General features: G+C 48.3%; 1 protein-coding gene across 1 annotated transcript in view; it reads right to left on the bottom strand.

Annotated features, from left to right (window-relative positions):
• Positions 1–7471: 7471 nt before the first annotated feature.
• CACNA1F (calcium voltage-gated channel subunit alpha1 F) overlaps positions 7472–20487 on the bottom strand; it is a 119313-nt gene continuing 106297 nt past the window's right edge. Inside the window, exons 40-48 of the mRNA XM_044268874.1 lie at positions 19998–20099; positions 19738–19868; positions 19115–19219; positions 18804–19042; positions 16681–16803; positions 10804–10961; positions 9426–9541; positions 9073–9336; positions 7472–8045 (exon numbers count right to left, since the gene is read on the bottom strand). Of these exons, the coding sequence (XP_044124809.1) occupies positions 7764–8045; positions 9073–9336; positions 9426–9541; positions 10804–10961; positions 16681–16803; positions 18804–19042; positions 19115–19219; positions 19738–19868; positions 19998–20099 (1520 nt within the window). The 3' untranslated portion in view covers positions 7472–7763. The remainder of the gene's footprint in view (positions 8046–9072; positions 9337–9425; positions 9542–10803; positions 10962–16680; positions 16804–18803; positions 19043–19114; positions 19220–19737; positions 19869–19997; positions 20100–20487) is intronic.

Here is a 20487-nt window from a genome sequence, read left to right as displayed (position 1 = left end):
TCCCGCAGGAGGCGGCTGGGGAGAGGACAGTGTGCAGAACAGCTGTCAACCGAGCGGCCAATGGCAGGCGCGGCTAGAGGGCGCTGTGACGACGCGGTGACGTCAGCAGCCTCCATCTTCACTGAGGGCAGGAACGCCATAAATAGGGACGGGAAGCCTTGGAGTGTATTGACGTCCAGGGTGACCCCCCCCTTTGAGACCCTAAAACACATCCCACAAGTTTGCCTGGGCCGCTGTCTCAGTCATCCTCTCATTGAGGCGAATGGCAGGGCTGGCCGTTAGGCGTCCTTTATTGCACCCTGTGGTCACGTGGTATAGCATATACAGTGCTGTATAGTCCGCATTTTGTATAAGAAAGTATTCAATAAAAGGCGTGAGATGGTAGCTCCAGCCGGGTAACTGGGGGTTAACACGCCTCCCTGTGGAGGACATCGCTCAGCAGCACGATTTCACGCTCCTTTGTTATCCTCTCTGCCACTGAGAAGCACCGTGCCCGTAGTTAAGATGGCGCCCGCGAGTCGGCACCCCCCCCCATCGTTGCCATAGCAACTGAGTAACGAGGTGTTACCCGTATCGTTGTGGGCCCCCTTCAAGCCGGTTGTTCTGTGACCAGTGGCCACAGGAGGTTAATAAAGGGACGAGGGGGTTAATAAAGGCCTCCAACTGTCCGTTTTTACAGCCGAAAGGGGAGGCTAAATGCAGAAAAACACATCCTCCTAAAATGGGCTCCGGCTTAGCCTCTAAAATGGTTCCTGGTGACGTCACCGGAACTAATAGCCGCCATCTTGGATAGGGGCAGATGCAGTGATTTCAGGGAAGGCTGTGACCTGGCACCTTTTGTTGTTTTTGTTTAGTTTACCCTTATTTTACTGATAGATTTATGAGGTTTTATAGATTTTCTCCTCATTTGGTGCTGTGAGCGAGAATCTCAGTCATTGTTAATACATCAGAATTTTTTTTTTTTTTTTTTTGCTAAGGTTGAGGGCTAGTGCTAGTTTCTCATGCTGTCCTTGCTGATGGACGGGACCGGTCACATGACCGTCCATCAGCGGCCATTTTGGAACTCGGCTGTGTAATTAAGTAACCAGTGCTGTAAACAAAAGGTTCAAGCATTGGCTACCGTCTACCGCTAACCGTATGTTCTGTTGGCATCGTGGGGGCAGCAATAAAGATACAGTGGACAAGCCCTGTAATGTGCTGTTGTTGTTTTTTTAAGCACTGGTGAAAAAAGACAAAAAACATAATTTTCTAAACAGGACTACATGCCATCAAGGTCCACTCGGTGGGGATCCGTCCACTATGACCACCACTATGTGCTGTGACACTTCATGTCCTGCAGGATGACCTTAGGGACATGTGACCCGTGGGTATGCCCAGAGCTCCGTTTGTGCCATTACTGGAGAGCACACACCACTGGCCTCCAGAACTTGCTCCCCTTGTTCTTCGTCAGGTAACCAATTCTAAGGGAAAGGCGGCTGTATTATTTAGGGGCAGTATTATTTAGGCAATTGTCTGGCAGTGGTATTTGTACACTGTAAGATTATATTATTTGGCCAATATGTGGTACACCCTAAGGTAGCGGGGGGGGGGGGGGGGGGGGGGGACGTCAATAAACCCTGGTCTCCTGGCATCTCCACTCAACTTTTTTCAGAGTCTGCACTGCATGATCGATTATAATGGGTCAACCACATGGTCTTTAAAGGCACCTGCCCTAATAAGTGACTGCCTCCATAAGGCACCTGCCTCTAACACCCTCATAAGTGACTGCTTTTCATGCCTCCATAAGGCACCTGCCTCTAACACCCTCATAAGTGACTGCTTCTGATGCCTCCATAAGGCTCCTGCCAGTGATGCCCTTTAAGTGCCTGCCTCAGAAGCCTCCATAAAAAGCCGGCTGGTGATGCCTTCATAAATGACTGCCTTAGATGCCTCCTTAAAGCCTCTGCCAGTGATGCCTTTTAAGTGACTGCCTCAGATGCCTCCATAAGGCACCTGTCATTGATGTCCTCATAAGTGACTGCTTCATATATCTCCTTAAGGCGCCTGCGACTGATGCCCTCATGAGTGCCACAGATGCCTCCTTAAGGCATCTGCAATTTATGCCTCCATAAGATGCCTGCCACTCATGCCCTCATAAGTGACTGGCTCTGATGCCTCCTTAAGGTGCCTGCCACTGATGCCCTCATAAGTGACTGTCTGAGATGCCTCCATTAGGTACCTACCAGTGATGCCCTCATAAGTGACTGCCTGAGATGCCTCCATTAAGTACCTGCCACTGATGCCCTCATAAGTGACTGTCTCAGATGCCTCCATAAGGTGCCTGCCACTGATGCCCTCATAAGTGACTGCCTCTGATGCCTCCTTAAGGTGCCTGCCACTGATGCCCTCATAAGTGACTGCCTGAGATGCCTCCATTAAGTACCTGCCAGTGATGCCCTCATAAGTGACTGTGTCAGATGCCTCCTTAATGCTCCTGCCTCTGATGCCTCCTTAAGGTGCCTGCCACTGATGCCCTAAGTACCTGCCACTAATGCCCTCATAAATGACTGCATCAGATGCCTCCATTAAGTACCTGCCACTAATGCCCTCATAAATGACTGCATCAGATGCCTCCATTAGATACCTGCCACTGATGCCCTCATAAGTGACTGCCTCAGATGCCTCCTTTAGGTACCTGGCACTGGATGCCCTCATAAAAACCCAAGTGCACTTCCAATGTCGTTTACAGTGAATAAGCTAACGGCACTGGTTTACCTTGTGAACATAAGTTTATGACCCCCTCTCATTTACATGCAACATCTGGCAGGTGCATCTTTGGGGAAGGAGGATGGGGGGAGGGGGAGAGTGCTGTATGGAACATTATACGTCCCTCAGCTGTTTGGGACTACTTCTCACAGTACCCACCTCTTATATATGAGTCTGGTGATTTGTCTCACTGAGGCTCCAGCAGTCCATGGATCCGCAAATTGCGGACGCGGTCTATGTGCCGTTCACTTTTTTTTGCGGACCTATTTACTGCATTTTGCAGACATATTCGATCTTTTTTAGCCGAACGGACATATGGAAAAGGATACGGGCCCAGGAGTGTAGTACAAACATACATTTTGTGCACCCATTTTATTATCTGTAGTGTGAATATGAAGTTTTATTCTGCCAGCTTCTTCTTCTGCCAGTGCCCTGGAGGCGGAGCTTCACTGTAAAGTGCTACCTACATTGAGCCCCCCCCCCCCCCTTTACTTTGAGTGACAACTTTAGCATCTCCTGGTTGGATGCTACAGCTGTCACTCAGAGGGGGAGGGGCTGTGAAGCATCTCAATGCAGAGGATAACTTCCTAGTGAAGCTGTACCTCCAGGAGACTTGCAGGAGTAGAATCTGGCAGAATAAAACTTCATGTTCACCCTACCCCTGATAATAAAAAGCTCCACAAAAAGTATGTTTGTCTTACTTTCCCAGGCCACTACCTAGTGCTGTGAGCAATTTTGCACAGTCTGTAAATAAATACACCACTCGTGATGAACTTGCTATCTAAAGAGAGCACGGGGGGCACCTAGCTATTCGATGATCTCTGTCCATGTTGGAATTCTACATGCCAGTCATTTGCTCCTAGGGAGATAAGACGTGAACACGAAACTTGCATAACATTAGATAAGATACCAATAGGGGTCTCTTCACTGCATCCTGAAGTCCTGTGTCTTAGCAGCTCCTCGATCAAGCCCTGGTTTGGTCTCTCTTCTCCTTGGTCTAATGTTCTCCGACTTTGCCTCGACTTGAGGGACTTTGCCTCGACTTGCACTTCTGGTTGTTGTACGCTGAACACAACGGCACAAGGTATCCTAGGGCAGCAACCTGCCTTGCGGCCCTACCCGTTGTGCATTCGATTTCTCTCCCTGACTCCTATAAGCTGCACCACTTTTTTTTTTTTTTTTGCACCAATTTGCGCCAGAATTTATCTTACCGAATCTTCCGCACTGCATTCACTCCTGAAGCCACGTGCTCCTGGTATTGCGCCAGTGTTTTCGCTCAATTGGATAAAATCAGTGCCTTCTGCTCTGTCGGCCAGCTCCAATACATTTCAATACTGACGACCAGCTGCACCCACAGAGACGGCTCATTCATAAAGGAGTACTTGGCAGATCCTCGCTCAGCTGCGTTCTTACGCTCTCTAGAGGTCATTGAAGTTTCCTTTCAAGAAAGTCTTATGGGACACGGAAGCTAAAACCCTGGCTGACAAAGCAGCAAACGCTTAGGTAATGAAGACTCCTGCCCTGGTCTCCAGATATCTAGACTTCTATATACAATCCGCAATACTGTGAATATAATCCATCCACTATACTGATTTTACATCTGTTTGTCAGGGGTGTAACCAAAAGAGCGACGGCTCCATAGCCAACTTTAAATGAGCCTCTCTCTCATGTGCCAGCCACACGTCCCCTTCCCATGTGAACCCTTGGACTTCAACTGACCCAAGACCTACAACAGAACCCCAGCTGAAGAGCTGGTGCTAAGGGTTTCTCTGGGATTTAAAAAATAAATCTGCCCTGTTGTGGTAAGGGAGTTTGGTCAATACTTACCCCTCTCATGGGCCTGCCGATTCCACTGTCTACTCTGCATTGACACTCACTCTTCCTCTCAGGTCCTGACCCGATGTGTTCCTGAGTCTACCTGCTCAGGTGTATCTACAGATCCGGGATGACTCAACGGAGCAGTAAGTACTGACCAAACTTTCTTCCCACAATAGTTCCGTTTTTTTTAAAAGCTCGAAAAAACACCCTTTAAAGGCGTTGTACAGTTTCAGAGGGAAATCGGACAACACATGGGATCCCGATGCAATAAAGCAGTGATCATTAGATACCCAGCAGATCCGATGCAGCCGCTCCAGTTCTCCTGACCAGGATCTGTTTACAGTGACGTGACCTCTGCGGCCGATCACTGGCCTCTTTGATGTTCCGCTGAGGCCACCGATTGGCTACAACGGCCATGATGCAGCTGGGTAAACAGCTCTAAGCTGGGAGACCTGGAGTGGCAGCAAAGGATCTGCCAGGTAAGTAATGATCACTGCTTTATTGCAGGTGGATTCCGTGCTGTCCGGTTTCAGGAGGAAACCCTTTTAAATGCCCCCCAAATGCCAACTTTGATACTGGGAACTGGTGCCAAACCTCTGAATGGATGACATTCTGCTGGAAAGTAGGGTCCCATTCCAATGTTTGCTATGGTGTCCCACAAGAACTTGTTCTGGGAACTGTTGCCCAGATTTACTAATGTCTCCGAACCCAAAATTTGTCCAAACATTTTGCCACATTTTAGACCGATTTTTGGGGCAGATACAGTAGTAAATCTGCGCCTGGCTGTGTAGCTATGGAATATGGAAGAAATGAGTACGGTCTAGGGTGAAGACACTGCTAAATTAAAGGGGTCGTACAGGATAAGGCCTCATGCACACGACCATAGTTTTGGTCCATGTCCATTTCTATGCGGACAGTACATGGATGCCGTGTGGCTGTTCTGCAAATTATTTCCATTTTGAGGACAAAAATTGCCATTTTCTTGTGTGGGGTGTGAAAAGATTGCAGAATGCACAGGGCTGGCATCTGTACTTTTACGGTTCCGCGGTTTGAGGATACGGTAGTGTGCATGAGGCCTTAGAGAAACATGGCAGTCACACCTGTCCGTGCGCTTTGTCTGATATTGTGGCTCAGCGTCAATTGACTACAAGGGGGAATGGGGGGGTTGAGCTACAAAAAATGTGTGCCGATCAATAAAAAGAAACAAAAGTATTTATTTTTTTCAAGTGAAAATCCCTATTTACATTTAAAAAGGTAAAAAACGTAACGTACGGACATTTCCTTCATATCAGTACCAGTAAATTGGGATCGCTTTCAGTATTTCTTCTGTTTCTATTGGCGATATTATACCAAATAGCGAGCTCGAATGGAACCTAAATCCTGCATAGAAACTTTAGTCGTATTCACAGATCGATAGCAATCGATAAACATCTCTATTTCTGGGGCTCTTTAAATCTAGTGGACTCTCCACCGAAATATAAGATATACTCCTATCTGCCCCAGTGCTCCTGTCTATCATTGCAGGCGCCGATCACTACTCCTGCATCCAACGATAAGACCTCGCCTCTAAGTATAGGAAAGCTGTGTTACTTCTGGTAGTAAATATCGTAACAAATCTAAAATCTCAGTCCAGCCAATCAGCCCTTAGAAGCCCTCAATAATTCGGTGATTGGAAGACCGGGCCCACCTTCCTCCACCTCTCATGGATAGAATGCATGTTGGCTTAAAAATGAGGCCTTTAGCTGTCGACCCGTGATCCATTTTTTAAGAAGTTCTCAAATCCAACATTTCAATGGTCTTAGTATTAGTAAAGGTTGTCAGTCACTTTCCCATGACAACTCCTTCATCCCTGTGTCCTGATGGCTCAGTGTTGTCATGGGGACATTGTGTGGATGACAACTATCATCCTTATCAATGTCTAAATCCAAGTTTATTAGTGGACGTCGACATTAATAAAGATGGGGATTTGAAGTCTCAGTGGCCCATGGGTACTGTTAGGCTAGATTCACATCTGCGGCAGAGCTCTCTGGCAGGCTGTTCCGGCAGAGTAAAGCCTACCAGAGTTCTCCGGATCTCGCCATATACTGCCGCCTGCCTGCCGGACAATATGGCCTCTACCTAGGAAATTCTGCCGAGAACCAGCTGGACAAAAACCGCTGCATGCAGCATTTTTTTGGCAGGCCGATTTGTGCCATTCTCTGCCTGAACAGCCTGCCCGTAGATGTTAAACTAGCCTTAAAGGATGTTTCCCATCTCAGACAATGGGGGCATATCGCTAGGATATGCCCCCATTGTTGATAGGTGCAGGTTCCACCACTAGAACCCGCACCTACACCGAGAACGGAGCGCGGAAAGGTGGTGGAGGGAATACTGCGCATGTGCATCCGCCCTTCATTCTTTTCCATGGGGCCACTAAAAATAGGCTCAGCTATTTCCGTTGGCCCCATAGAAATCCATAGGAGAGGTGGCCGCGCAATCGCTGTTCGCTCCCATTCACTTGTACGGGGAGAGCGCTTGGCGGTGGCCGGAACCTGGGAAACCTGGGGTCCTCCAGCCACCGCTCTCCCTGCTCCGTTTTCCAAGTAGGTGCGGGTCCCAGAGTTGGGACACGCCCCTATCAGACAATGGGGGCATATCCTAGCGAAAAGCCCCCCATTGTCTATGATGGGCCAACCCCTTTAAAGGAGTTGTCCTGCTGATTAAATAAATAAAAAGTTGAGGACTGATGCAAAGTAATAAAAATAAGTCGTACACACCTTATCGAACCCCCCAGTAGAGACTGGTGGGGGACCGGAAAGCCTCTGATCAGAAGTAACAGAGGATCGATATGGTGAGTATGACTTCTTTTATTATTGCATACCATTCTGAGCCTGACTTTAATCTGGACAACTCCTTTAAGCACCGAGCACAAAGAGTTGTCATAGGATGACCGAGGCAGGTGCACGGCTCATACGAGGCCATCATCTTCCTGCGCTAAATCAATCTACGAATTCAGGAGATTCTTGCACAAAATGGGAAGAAGATAGTATTATATTAGCCTCGGAACATGCAGGTTAGCTTTCTTTCTACAGTTATTGGGGTTATTGCCTTATTCTATGATCATGTAGAATGACGAGAACTGACAGGCGTCCATATTGGTGTAGTATCTGCTCACAATAAAGGTGCTTTGGCTAGTCTCCCTCTCAGAAGGAAATAGAGTCTCAGAAGGAGGATACGCACGCCATTTCATCCCTCAGCTCCTCCTCATCTCTGCAGTGCACAGATTCTTCGTCGCTGTAAACTTGTCCCATCATGTCATCTCCATTAGGTCTCCCTCCGGTGCTTCCGCTCCAACTGCTTTTTCGACTCTGGCTTAGAAGGTCGCTGGCGGCACTCTCCATCTCATCAATGGTCATGTGACAGGCATCTGCGATCTCGCGTTTAGCGAAAGCAACAAACTTTGGGTCCTGTGCATAGAGGCCCAGACCCTCAGATATCAAAACCTATGGGAGAAAGAAAATATCTTTTGGGTGTGCAAATAATGATTCCTATGTGTATGTGACGGTCAATGGTCCCCCAATCAGCTTGTCCTGCAGAAACGGAGAGTGTTTGGCCGACAGCTTTAGATTTAATGGTCACGTACTCTCCCTCCAGGTCAAGTGTACAGAGACTCAACCGCACGCTGGGTGGGAGACAATCGTCCGATGCCAACCAAGCATTGTGCAAGGGTCCAATACTAATGAATAGAAACCATGCCTTGGACATTTGCTTCGGTAACTGTCCCATCTAGCATATAGTCACATCTTTCATGTCTTCCTGCACTAACCCTTAAAGGGAACCTGTCATCTGGTTTGGGGCTACTAAACCACCAACATGCCATTATGCAGCTAGGGTTTAGGATCTCAAACCTGCCCATAACTATCCATTCCCGTAAAAAGAAAGTAAATGAAATTCAAACTTACCAGGAGAAGAGTCCAGGACTCTTCCTCAGCAGCATCTGGCACATGTGCTGTGATGAAGCTGAGGAGAGGAGTACATCTTACGTCACTTGTGCAGGTAAGAGCCATGCCACTATTCCGCCGTGCAGTGCATATCCAGTGAAGCTTCATCAGCGCATTGCACACATGCCCGATGCCACTGGAGAAGAGTCCCGGACTCTTCTCCAGTAAGTTTGAAATTCATTTACTTTCTTTGGTGGAGACAAATAGGTATGGTATGAGCAAGTTTGGGACCCTAAACCTCAGCTTGTTGGTGGTTTAGTGGTCCCAAACCAGGTGACCGGTTCCCCATTAAAGGGGTTGCGCAGGTGTACTCTCCCACCTCATCTGGCATCAGACATGGAAAGATGTGACTGTATGCTGCATGGGACAATTATCAAAGCAACCATCCAAGGCTCAGTGTATTATACATGCATTCTAATAATTAGAATTGGACTCATGCATGATACTTTCTAGGCATTGGACGGCTGTGGTCGTGTCTCTCCACACTTGATGTCAGACCAGGAGGGAGAGTAGTTCCATGACTACTTACCGCCTCCACTAGGCTATCTGCGCTCCCTCTCTTTTCCTTCAGCCTCTGCCCAGGCACATGAAGCTGGGTATAAGTGCAGTAAGGTGCCTTGTCCTCTTCTTCTCTATACCAGTGAGTGCAAGGGATAGTGGGCAGGCTGCTGTCTTCGTCCACCAAAATAAGAGGGGCATAGAGTAGACGACCACGTTTTGGGGGATTGGCCCAGGAGTGTGGACCGCTTGCTGGATAATTGTTTCTTTGCCAGGAGTCTGAGCTTCCGTAAACCTGTAGACGATGCAATAGGATTGAAATGAACATTTAAGAAAGTATGAAAAAGAGTTAAAATGGAGGGTCCAAGAGTGAAGGAAACAAACGCTACTCACTCTGGTTCGGCAGGGCGGTGCGTTTTGATGGTATGTTCCTGGGATAGGGATATCATCACAACTTCCCTGTCTTTTCAGGCACTGGATACTGAAGGCGGATTTGCTTCCTATGATCCAAAGAAAGTATCACCGTGTTGAGTATGGATCTGACATAGGTGATATTAGTTGTGTCACGGTGTCTGTAGAGCATAGGCTTAGAGATTCACAGCTAGAAATCCCATTGCAGGAAGAATAATTGTTGTAAGGCAGCTTATCTCCTGGAGAAACTAACAAATATTGTACAAGACCCAATTGTTCAATCTCTGTCTCTCCCATTAGGAAAGGTTAGGGGTTTGCCCGCTATCAGATGCTCTAATCAAAACCAATAGGATCCGCTGCCAATTATTTAAAGGGGTTGTTGATATTGATGACAGGACAGGTCATCAATAGGGATGAGTGAATCGACTTCGGAAGTAATGCGAGACTTTGTGTAATAAATTCGGGAATTAATTATTACTGTAAAAAACCTTGGTACCGGACTCGGGTTTGGTTCCAAGGTACCACTAGGAACCAAACCTGAGTTCGGTACCAAGGTTTTTTACAGTATAATTAATTCCCAAAGTTATTACACGAAGTCTCGCACGACTTCGCGAAGTACTAACTTTGGCTCATCGAAGCCAATACATTCTAATACTGTACGGAGCCGGAACTCCATACAATATTACAGCAATGTTTTTTGCGAATCCAAAGTCCGAAGTCATCAATATCATATCGGCAGATCAGTTCCATGAGGCTGCGGTTCTTCCTGAGCGCTTATGCTTCTTCTAAGGCCAGTGTCATCACTGTACATCGGTCACGTGGCCTAGGCACAGCCAGTCCCATTCAAGTGAGCTGTAATACCAAGCACAGCCAGTACACAATGGACAGCGCTGTGGTTGGTTAGCTGTGAAGAGACCTCAGCGCTCACCGGAGCTCCGGTGACGGCAGCAGTCCCTTGAAACAGCTCCTAGAACCCCCACTGATATGATAGTAATGAACTATCCTGAGAAGAGGCCATCAGTATATCAAATTCCTGGATAACCCCTTTAAAGAAATAAAACTAGCTGCAAGAAATATTATAACATTTCTCACCATGTTAAATCCAAAGCTGCTGCTGTGACCACTGCTGCCATGACGTGCCGCAGCAGCACATGACCACTGCAGACAATCTGTGGCCTCAGCAGTCATGTGCCATATATACTAGCATTGCTACTGAGGCCAGTGATTGGCTGCAGTGGTCACATGGATAGGATGCTATTATTTAGGTAAAAAACAAAGACCGGCCAGGGCCACTGCTACCCCTTAAAAAAAAGCTGTTCTGGTTCTGTATGAATTAAAGGAGCTTCCAAACCTGGAGTAGGTGGAAGAAGTCGCCGTCGAGGTGGTCCTCTGCCATCTACAGTGCCATTAGCCCTGGGAGCTGCAGGAGGTGCTGCGGGTGTGGATGGAAAGTGTTTTCTTTCTTCTGGAGACACGGGGCGCTTCAAAGAGTCCTCCAGATTTTGCTTCCTATGGGAAGAGAAAACAAAAAAGGGAATAACATTATACAATGAATGAGCTGAACTGAAAATGGGGCAGGCAATACAGGGACAGATCTGATCCTTGGTGTACGTCCACATGGGACAGGCAATACAGGGACAGATCTGATCCTTGGGGTACGTCCACATGGGACAGGCAATACAGGGACAGATCTGATCCTTGGGGTACGTCCACATGGGACAGGCAATACAGGGACAGATCTGATCCTTGGGGTACGTCCACATGGGACAGGCAATACAGGGACAGATCTGATCCTTGGGGTACGTCCACATGGGACAGGCAATACAGGGACAGATCTGATCCTTGGGGTACGTCCACATGGGACAGGCAATACAGGGACAGATCTGATCCTTGGGGTACGTCCACATGGGACAGGCAATACAGGGACAGATCTGATCCTTGGGGTACGTCCACATGGGACAGGCAATACAGGGACAGATCTGATCCTTGGGGTACGTCCACATGGGACAGGCAATACAGGGACAGATCTGATCCTTGGGGTACGTCCACATGGGACAGGCAATACAGGGACAGATCTGATCCTTGGGGTACGTCCACATGGGACAGGCAATACTACAGGGACAGATCTGATCCTTGGGGTACGTCCACATGGGACAGGCAATACTACAGGGACAGATCTGATCCTTGGGGTACGTCCACATGGGACAGGCATATACAGGGAAGATCTGATCCTTGGGGTACGTCCACATGGGACAGGCAATACAGGGACAGATCTGATCCTTGGGTACGTCCACATGGGACAGGCAATAGAGGGACAGATCTGATCCTTGGGTACGTCCACATGGGACAGGCAATACAGGGACAGATCTGATCCTTGGTGTACGTCCACATGGGACAGGCAATACAGGGACAGATCTGATCCTTGGTACGTCCACATGGGACAGGCAATACAGGGACAGATCTGATCCTTGGGTACGTCCACATGGGACAGGCAATACAGGGACAGATCTGATCCTTGGGGTAGTCCACATGGGACAGGCAATACAGGGACAGATCTGACTTGGGGTATGTCCACATGGGACAGGCAATACAGGGACAGATCTGATCCTTGGGGTACGTCCACATGGGACAGGCAATACAGGGACAGATCTGATCCTTGGGTACGTCCACATGGGACAGGCAATACAGGGACAGATCTGATCCTTGGGGTACGTCCACATGGGACAGGCAATACAGGGACAGATCTGATCCTTGGGGTACGTCCACATGGGACAGGCAATACAGGGACAGAGCTGATCCTTGAGGTACGTCCACATGGGACAGGCTATACAGGGACAGAGCTGATCCTTGGGGTACGTCCACATGGGACAGGCAATACAGGGAAAGATCTGATCCTTGGGGTACGTCCACATGGGACAGGCAATACAGGGACAGATCTGATCCTTGGGGTTCGTCCACATGGGACAGGCAATACAGAGACAGATCTGATTCCCCTTGGGGTACGTCCACATGGGACAGGCAATACAGGGACAGATCTGATCCTTGGGTACGTCCACATGGGACAGGCAATACAGGACAGATCTGATCCTTGGGGTACGTCCACATGGGACAGGCAATACAGGGACAGATCTGATCCTTGGGGTACGTCCACATGGGACAGGCTATACAGGGACAGAGCTGATCCTTGGGGTACGTCCACACGGGACAGGCAATACAGGGACAGATCTGATCCTTGGGGTACGTCCACATGGGACAGGCAATACAGGGACAGATCTGATCCTTGGGGTACGTCCACATGGGACAGGCAATACAGGGACAGATCTGATCCTTGGGGTACGTCCACATGGGACAGGCTATACAGGGACAGATCTGATCCTTGGGGTACGTCCACATGGGACAGGCAATACAGGGACAGATCTGATCCTTGGGGTACGTCCACATGGGACAGGCAATACAGGGACAGATCTGATCCTTGGGGTACGTCCACATGGGACAGGCAATACAGGGACAGATCTGATCCTTGGGGTACGTCCACATGGGACAGGCAATACAGGGACAGATCTGATCCTTGGGGTACGTCCACATGGGACAGGCAATACAGGGACAGATCTGATCCTTGGGGTACGTCCACATGGGACAGGCAATACAGGGACAGATCTGATCCTTGGGGTACGTCCACATGGGACAGGCTATACAGGGACAGAGCTGATCCTTGGGGTACGTCCACATGGGACAGGCAATACAGGGAAAGATCTGATCCTTGGGGTACGTCCACATGGGACAGGCAATACAGGGACAGATCTGATCCTTGGGGTTCGTCCACATGGGACAGGCAATACAGAGACAGATCTGATCCTTGGGGTTCGTCCACATGGGACAGGCAATACAGGGACAGATCTGATCCTTGGGGTACGTCCACATGGGACAGGCAATACAGGGACAGATCTGATCCTTGGGGTATGTCCACATGGGACAGGCAATACAGGGACAGATCTGATGCTTGGGGTACGTCCACATGGGACAGGCAATACAGGGACAGATCTGATCCTTGGGGTACGTCCACATGGGACAGGCTATACAGGGACAGAGCTGATCCTTGGGGTACGTCCACATGGGACAGGCAATACAGGGACAGATCTGATCCTTGGGGTACGTCCACATGGGACAGGCAATACAGGGACAGATCTGATCCTTGGGGTACGTCCACATGGGACAGGCAATACAGGGACAGATCTGATCCTTGGGGTACGTCCACATGGGACAGGCAATACAGGGACAGATCTGATCCTTGGGGTACGTCCACATGGGACAGGCAATACAGGGACAGATCTGATCATTGGGGTACGTCCACATGGGACAGGCAATACAGGGACAGATCTGATCCTTGGGGTACGTCCACATGGGACAGGTCCGCAGAGGATTTTCTGCAATGGAACATCTGCCAGAATTCCTGCTTTGGATTTTGTTGCGGAATGCATAGTGTGCCGCAGATTTTAATCCGTGTCCGAAATCCGCAGCATCAAATGACATCTTCCGGTCTTAACTTCTGCAGGTCAAGTTGTGGACTTTATTTTTCCGCAGCATGCGGATGAGATTTTGTAAAACCTCACCCCCTTCCTTTGTTGGTATGTTGTGCTTTTTCATAAGGTTAAACAGTTATATTTACAGGTACTGTAATCTGCCATGGAAAATCTGCAGCGTATACATCACATGTGAACATATCCTTAATTTCCGGCAGCAAACCGTGTTTGGCAGCCACTTATCTGCTCCTGGAAGAAGAACTGGCTGATGATTTCCTATGCAGTAAAGGATGGTGGTAACGCTGCAATTGCTGTCACAAGGTACACAACCGGTAGAAGAAAACTGTCGATATCAATGGTTTTTGACACCGTGCCTAATAAATATGTACCTCTGCATCACATAAACCTGCACACTGTATGTGGACAATCTGCAATGGGGGAAGCCGTTCCTTTAGCAGATGTGATATACCGGATGGAGGATTTTCCAATGTGACGTGATCCGGTCTGCTGAGTCTCAGGGGTGTGGGTTAACTGCATATGTCAACCCCGGGGGTTTAACTCTTAGACTCGGTTGATGAATCGATCTTTCCAAGAAAAGCATTGCTGGGGATCTTGCTTAACAATGCCGGGAAAACAAGGGGACCTCAGGCCGCGTGCTGATGGATCAATGTCGCTAGAGACAGATCTGGTTTCTAGTCCTTATCCAGGCGTTTTGCTTTGGACAATCTCTTTTTGCTAAAAAGGTCCCGCGATGATAAGCTGGCCGTGCTCATTTAATGGTTTGCTGAAAAGTCTCCCTCCCGTCTCCCTCCCGGCTTCCCCATACACGTACAGGTTCAGCTTGGCTATGAGGAGAGGGCTGCTGCTGCCAGACAGTTCTGGATTGGGTGAAAAAATATTCATTTTGCCCGAATCCTCTTTGTCCCCCAACATCATCTGTCGGGGGAGAGTTGGAAGCCCCCCACACAGATTAGTGTGTCAGCGGAACCCACTGTTCTCGGTGGGTTGGACTCACAAAAGTATAATGTGTATGGCCAGCTTAAAGGGGTATTCCCATCTCAGACAATGGGGGCATATCGTTAGGAGAGAACGGAGCGGGGAAGGTTGTGGACAAGCTCTCTCCCCATAGAAGTAAATGGGAGCGCACCGCGCTTGCACGGCCCATGCAGGGCGGCTGCGCATGTGCAGTGTGTCCTCCACAACTTTCAGGGATCCGTTCTCGATGTAGGTGTGGGTCCCAGAAGGTGGGACCCGCACCTATCATACAAAGGGGCATATCCTCATAGTCTGAGATGGGAACACTTCCTTTAAAGGGGTTGTCCGGGTTCAGAGCTGTACCCGGACATACCCATATTTTCACCCAGGCAGCCCCCCTGAGGCTAGCATCGGAGTTCTTTGTTTTCAATAACACATTGCCGGACGGAAACTTCGGCCCGGCTGTGTGTTCGGTGACGTCACCGGCTATGATGGGTGGGCTTTAGCGCTGCCCTAGCCGTTTTACTGTCTAGGGCAGCTGCTAAATCCCGCCCATCAGTGCCGGTGAAGTCACCGGGGTTCCTGGCAGCCCCATGGAGAGCCCCGGTACGTCACCGGATCTCCAAAAAATGCCTTTGCCCTGCGCGATATAGCGCAGGGCAAAGGAGAGCATCGGAGCATTCAACTGCTATCATGCTCAAGTCAGGGGGGCTGCCCGGGGGTAAATGGAGGGATGTCCCGGTTCAGCTCTGAACCTGGATAACCCCTTTAAGACCCCTAACAATCGTCTGTAAGGTACACAAGCAGCAAGTCGTCAATTCCCTACAGCGCCACCACAGGGGAAATAAGGCATTACTTAGTTCTTAGTGAAATCACAGTAATAATTAGATGTGATGGGTCCTCCGGAAAGAGATAATAAATGAGGATCCTTTAATTATTTAAAAACTGTGGTTTCTAAACCAAACAACCCTGTAGAGGGAGCCTGAAGACAGGATCGCCACTAATTGCTGAGCCGCACCTGTACTTACCATCGGAAACAACAGAAAGTGCAGCCCGGTAATCTGCATGTAGACCCAGCAGCCACCATGTGTGGTCACCCTGACATGAACACAATAGTGAACTTGGCATCATTGATTCGGAAAAGCCTTTAGTAAGCCAAAACACGTCACTACTGATGCCCTACTAAAGGCATTGGTCTTCTTCACTGCAAGGGGCGGACTGGCCATAGACTGTACAGGGAAATTTCCAGGTAGGCCGATGCCCGGGACGGCCGCCCAAGCCCTTCTCATGGCTGCTGGCTGGATACATAATGATCTAATGCTCTCAGTAATAATTAATGCTAGAAGCATTAGGTACTCATGCACCTGGCCACTGGCCATAGGTGCCATCTTGAATTCAACTGTAGCGCCATCCTCAGGACGGTGATACAGTTGAATACTGCAGGAGGCGGCATTATTTTGTGCTACACTGTGGTATTTTGTTCTGCTGGGGCGGTATTCTGTGCTGCACTGTGGTATTTTGTTCTGCTGGGGCGGTATTCTGTGCTGCACTATGGTATTTGGGCCCACCTACAACATGGTGCCTCTTTTAGTTTTTTTTTCCAGGTCAACTTTAAGCTCCAAGTCCGCCCCTGGATATTTAGTATTTCCTACCGATGTGCACTGCCGAAACGCGCTGACTGAACCCCCCCTTCGCATTATACTCTCACACTGCTGATATATACTCTAGCATACCTCTCCGTCTCATTGTTCAGGGGGTAGACAGGGGAGGATGTCTTCGACCTCTGTTCATCTTCAGTAGCGGTTTCCTCTTGCTCGTGCACGGTGGGTGGTATAAAGGTCGCATCTGAGCTTCTTCTAGATAAAAAAGATGCACACATTAACATTTAGGGTCCATTCACACAATTTTGCGGAACGGTTGCGGACCCATTCATTTTCAATGGGGCCGGAAAAGATGCAGACAGCACACTTCCGTTCCGCATCCGCATTTCCGTTCCGCAAAAAAATAGAACATGTCCTATTCTTGTCCGCAGACACGGACAAGAAAAGGCATTTTCTATTAAAAGTGCAGGCGCTGTGTGGTCCGCAGGTGTCCGTCACCCCTCCTGAATTTCATTCCCCTTGTAATAACAATAGAGGAGCATCTATTCTTATGACCCTATGTCAGGGATCAGCAACCTCCAGTACTACAGTTGTTCTGAAACTACAACTCCCAGAATCCTCCTTTCATGTTTATATGACTTACACGAACAGCTGAGGAAGTTTGCATGTTGGGAGTAGTTGTAGTTTCACAACAGCTGGAGTGACAGAGGTTGCTGATCCCTGCTCTATGTTGTGACATTCCTTTATTATTCCTACTTGACATTATGAATGAATTAATAGCAGTTTGCAGTGAATGTCCAGATGGTTGTTACCAGTGGGGGCGTGTCCCTGCACAGTCTGACATTATCCAATCAGTGCTGACAATGTCAGACTGTGGAGGGATACACCCCCAACAGGTAACACCCGTCTGAACCTTCATTACAAACTGCTGCAGATTCATTTATACATTCTAGAAGGAATAATATAGGAATGGGACAACATAGAGTCATAAGAATAGAAGCCCTAGAATTGTTATTACATTGGTGGGTAAGTAGTTACTAAAACAGACATGTCTGGAGAGGGGACAAAGTAAAATATCTTGTGGCCCTATGTCCTGAAGTGAGGTAATACGTTTTTGACCTGAACTTGATGCCACACTAAATCCCATCTTAGTGGGAATTGGATGCTAAACCACCTTATTCCATGGGTGCCATACTTGTAAGGCCAAAGTTATCCAAAATTGCCATTTCTAATGGGACCAGCTGACTATCTTATGCAGTGGTGTAGATAGAACTGACTGGGCTCCACAGCAAATTTTTTAACTGGGGCCCCTCTCAGTCCCCTTAATGCAGACCTCACACTAGATCAGGCATGCTCAACCTGCGGCCCTCCAGCTGTTGCAAAACTACAACTTCCAGCATGCCCTAACAGCCTACAGCTATCAGCCTACAGCAGGGCATTGTGGGAGTTATAGTTTTACAACAGCTGGAGGGCCGCAGGTTGAGCATGCCTGCACTAGACCAAAAAAAATTAAAAATAAATACTCACCTCTCTTTTCCTCCTACGGGCACCTACCGCTGTTTGCGAAGCACTATGTCTAGGCAAGCACTACACTGTAATCTGACATGACACAGTGTTGCGGAACTACGTCCCGTCCTAAAGCTGTGCACTGCCAGGACTTAGTGCAGCGCAGACGCCCGGAGAGGAGAACCAGGGAGCGGTGAGTAATACCAGCGCTAGGACTAGGAGAACCATACTCACCAGTCCTTGGGCCCTGAAATAAATCCACTTGTCCTCCTCCTGGGCTCCTTCCTGGTTCGGACCCCGTAGAAGCCGGTTCCCCTGCTTCCATGGTAGCTACTCCCTGATCTTATGGGTATGAGGGTGTACGGACTCTCCCCTAATGGCATATGTAGGGGTAATGAAGGATTAGGCATGTTGGATTCCAACACATCTAATTCTTTCTTCTCTAGAGAGATATGTCGCCACCAGAGGTGTCTGGCAGCAGCTTATCCCCCTTTGTCACATCTGCATAATCCCCCCCTTGAGGTTCATAGGGAGGTATGATAGATATAGTTGGGTGTAAAAGTGTTCTATATGAGCAGCAGTTGGCAAATTACCCCCGTAACTGTACAAGCATCGCTGATTGTCTCTGTTATGGGCAGGTGGCGGTAACTGAGACTTGCTGCTATCAGGAGACGCAGTTGACTCCTCTCATACCATATGATCTTCGAAGACTATGAACCTTTCAGTCCTGTTAACTGCACCCAGTTTACCTGCGTGTGCTGAGCTGCCTCTTCTTCACACTGGTCCCACTGGTCGGTGCTGGAGGAAGGGTCAAAAGGCTGTCTTTGGATCCTCCACCAGATCGGTTGACGAGAGAAGATCTGCGGGGGGCAGGAGGTGGCTCCTCACGCCCTCCAATAGAGTTGGTGAGGGAGAGTACAGATGAAGAAAGCTGACGTTCCTTGACCAAATCTGGGGCACCTTCACATAACGCCGTCTCCTCTACCACCTGAAACCAAGATAACATTGGTATGTTGTTCAGGAGGACACATATTTCAGTCACAGATAACGAACTCCATACCTGACGCCCCAAATCTCTAAATGCAGACAGGTCTTCTTCTTCAAGATCACAGGACAACGCTCTTCGAATCTCAGATCCCAGATCCTGTAGGCTCCGTAGTCCAGCCTGGAGAAGAGGAAGGACACGATATAGAGAACAGAAATCAAACATGCATTAAAGGGGTTTTCCGAGTGTTTTATACTGATGATCTCCTTTTTTTTTGTGTCCAAATCTTGGTATGTGTCTTTAATATCCCATGGCATGTCTGTCTCTGTCCAAAATTAGTTACCCTAATTCATTCTGGATACCCAGAGGTCCTCTTGCGTGGCCTGATGAAGGACCAAGAAGGAGCGCAGCATACTGTGTTAATATTCAGTTTATTGTGTGACAGTACGCAATGTGCTCCCTCTAGTGGTGGCTGGAGAAAGCCGTTTAAAAAAAAAAAAAAAAAAATCTATCTCTGTAGGAGATTTGCAGCTATGTATCAGTCAAAATGGAGCTTTGATCGCAATGAAGGCATATTAAGAAATGAATCAGCAAAGAATATAGGACAAAATGGTGATCTAGGGTGGACATTCACTTCGTTTTTTATCCTACTTTAATGAATGGTGTTACAATGCGCCTATTGCAAAATGGTTATCAACCTGCAACGTGGTAGAATTGTTTGGCAGGTTTTCTGTTCCGAGAAGACCCTTTTCCTTCCTGCGACGAAATTTCCGGAAGTAATCTTGGATCAGGAAAGTGGCGTAAAATTTCCCCACTGTTACTTCCTCCTCTGAAAGATAAAACGTACTAAGTGAGCATTTTTCTGTACGGCCCATAGATCCTGGTGACACAAACATGGGCGACATACAACCCTTTCTCAGTGACCCTGTATACTGTATATAATATACACAGGACTGACCTTCCGGGGGAGGGATGACTTCATCGAGTATATTCTGTTTGGTTCTTTTCCAGATTTTCTTAATGACAGCTCTCAGCTCCTCGTTAGCAGCTTCCAGATTCCCTAAAAAGACATGGAAGAATAATTATCATAGGAGGCCTGCTAAAAATATAACTAGGCCAAGCACTGTGCAGCGCTTCAAGCCGCGAAGCGAATTTCACACGGAATTTCATTTCTGCCATTCACATCTGCCATAGCAACAAGGATTTCTGCAGCGTGGACCAAAATGTTGGCACGTATTCTGCGCCAAAATCTGCATGAAATCCGCATCCAATGCATGTGAGTGGGGTTTCCATAACCCCGTTCTCACAGAATTGAAATTTTCTGACTGTGGATTTTAGGTACTAGAGCAGAAAAAACAGTGTTCCGCTTCTTATTTCAGGCAAAAAATGAATAGCAATGGGTCTAACCCTCATGTGGATCTGTGGCATGTCCATCAGCCTTAAAAAAT

The sequence above is a fragment of the Bufo gargarizans genome, chromosome 9, assembly GCF_014858855.1.
Source record: "Bufo gargarizans isolate SCDJY-AF-19 chromosome 9, ASM1485885v1, whole genome shotgun sequence".
Classification (NCBI taxonomy): domain Eukaryota; kingdom Metazoa; phylum Chordata; class Amphibia; order Anura; family Bufonidae; genus Bufo; species Bufo gargarizans.
Note: the sequence above shows the minus strand (reverse complement) of the source record. Positions and strands in the feature narration are given on the sequence as shown.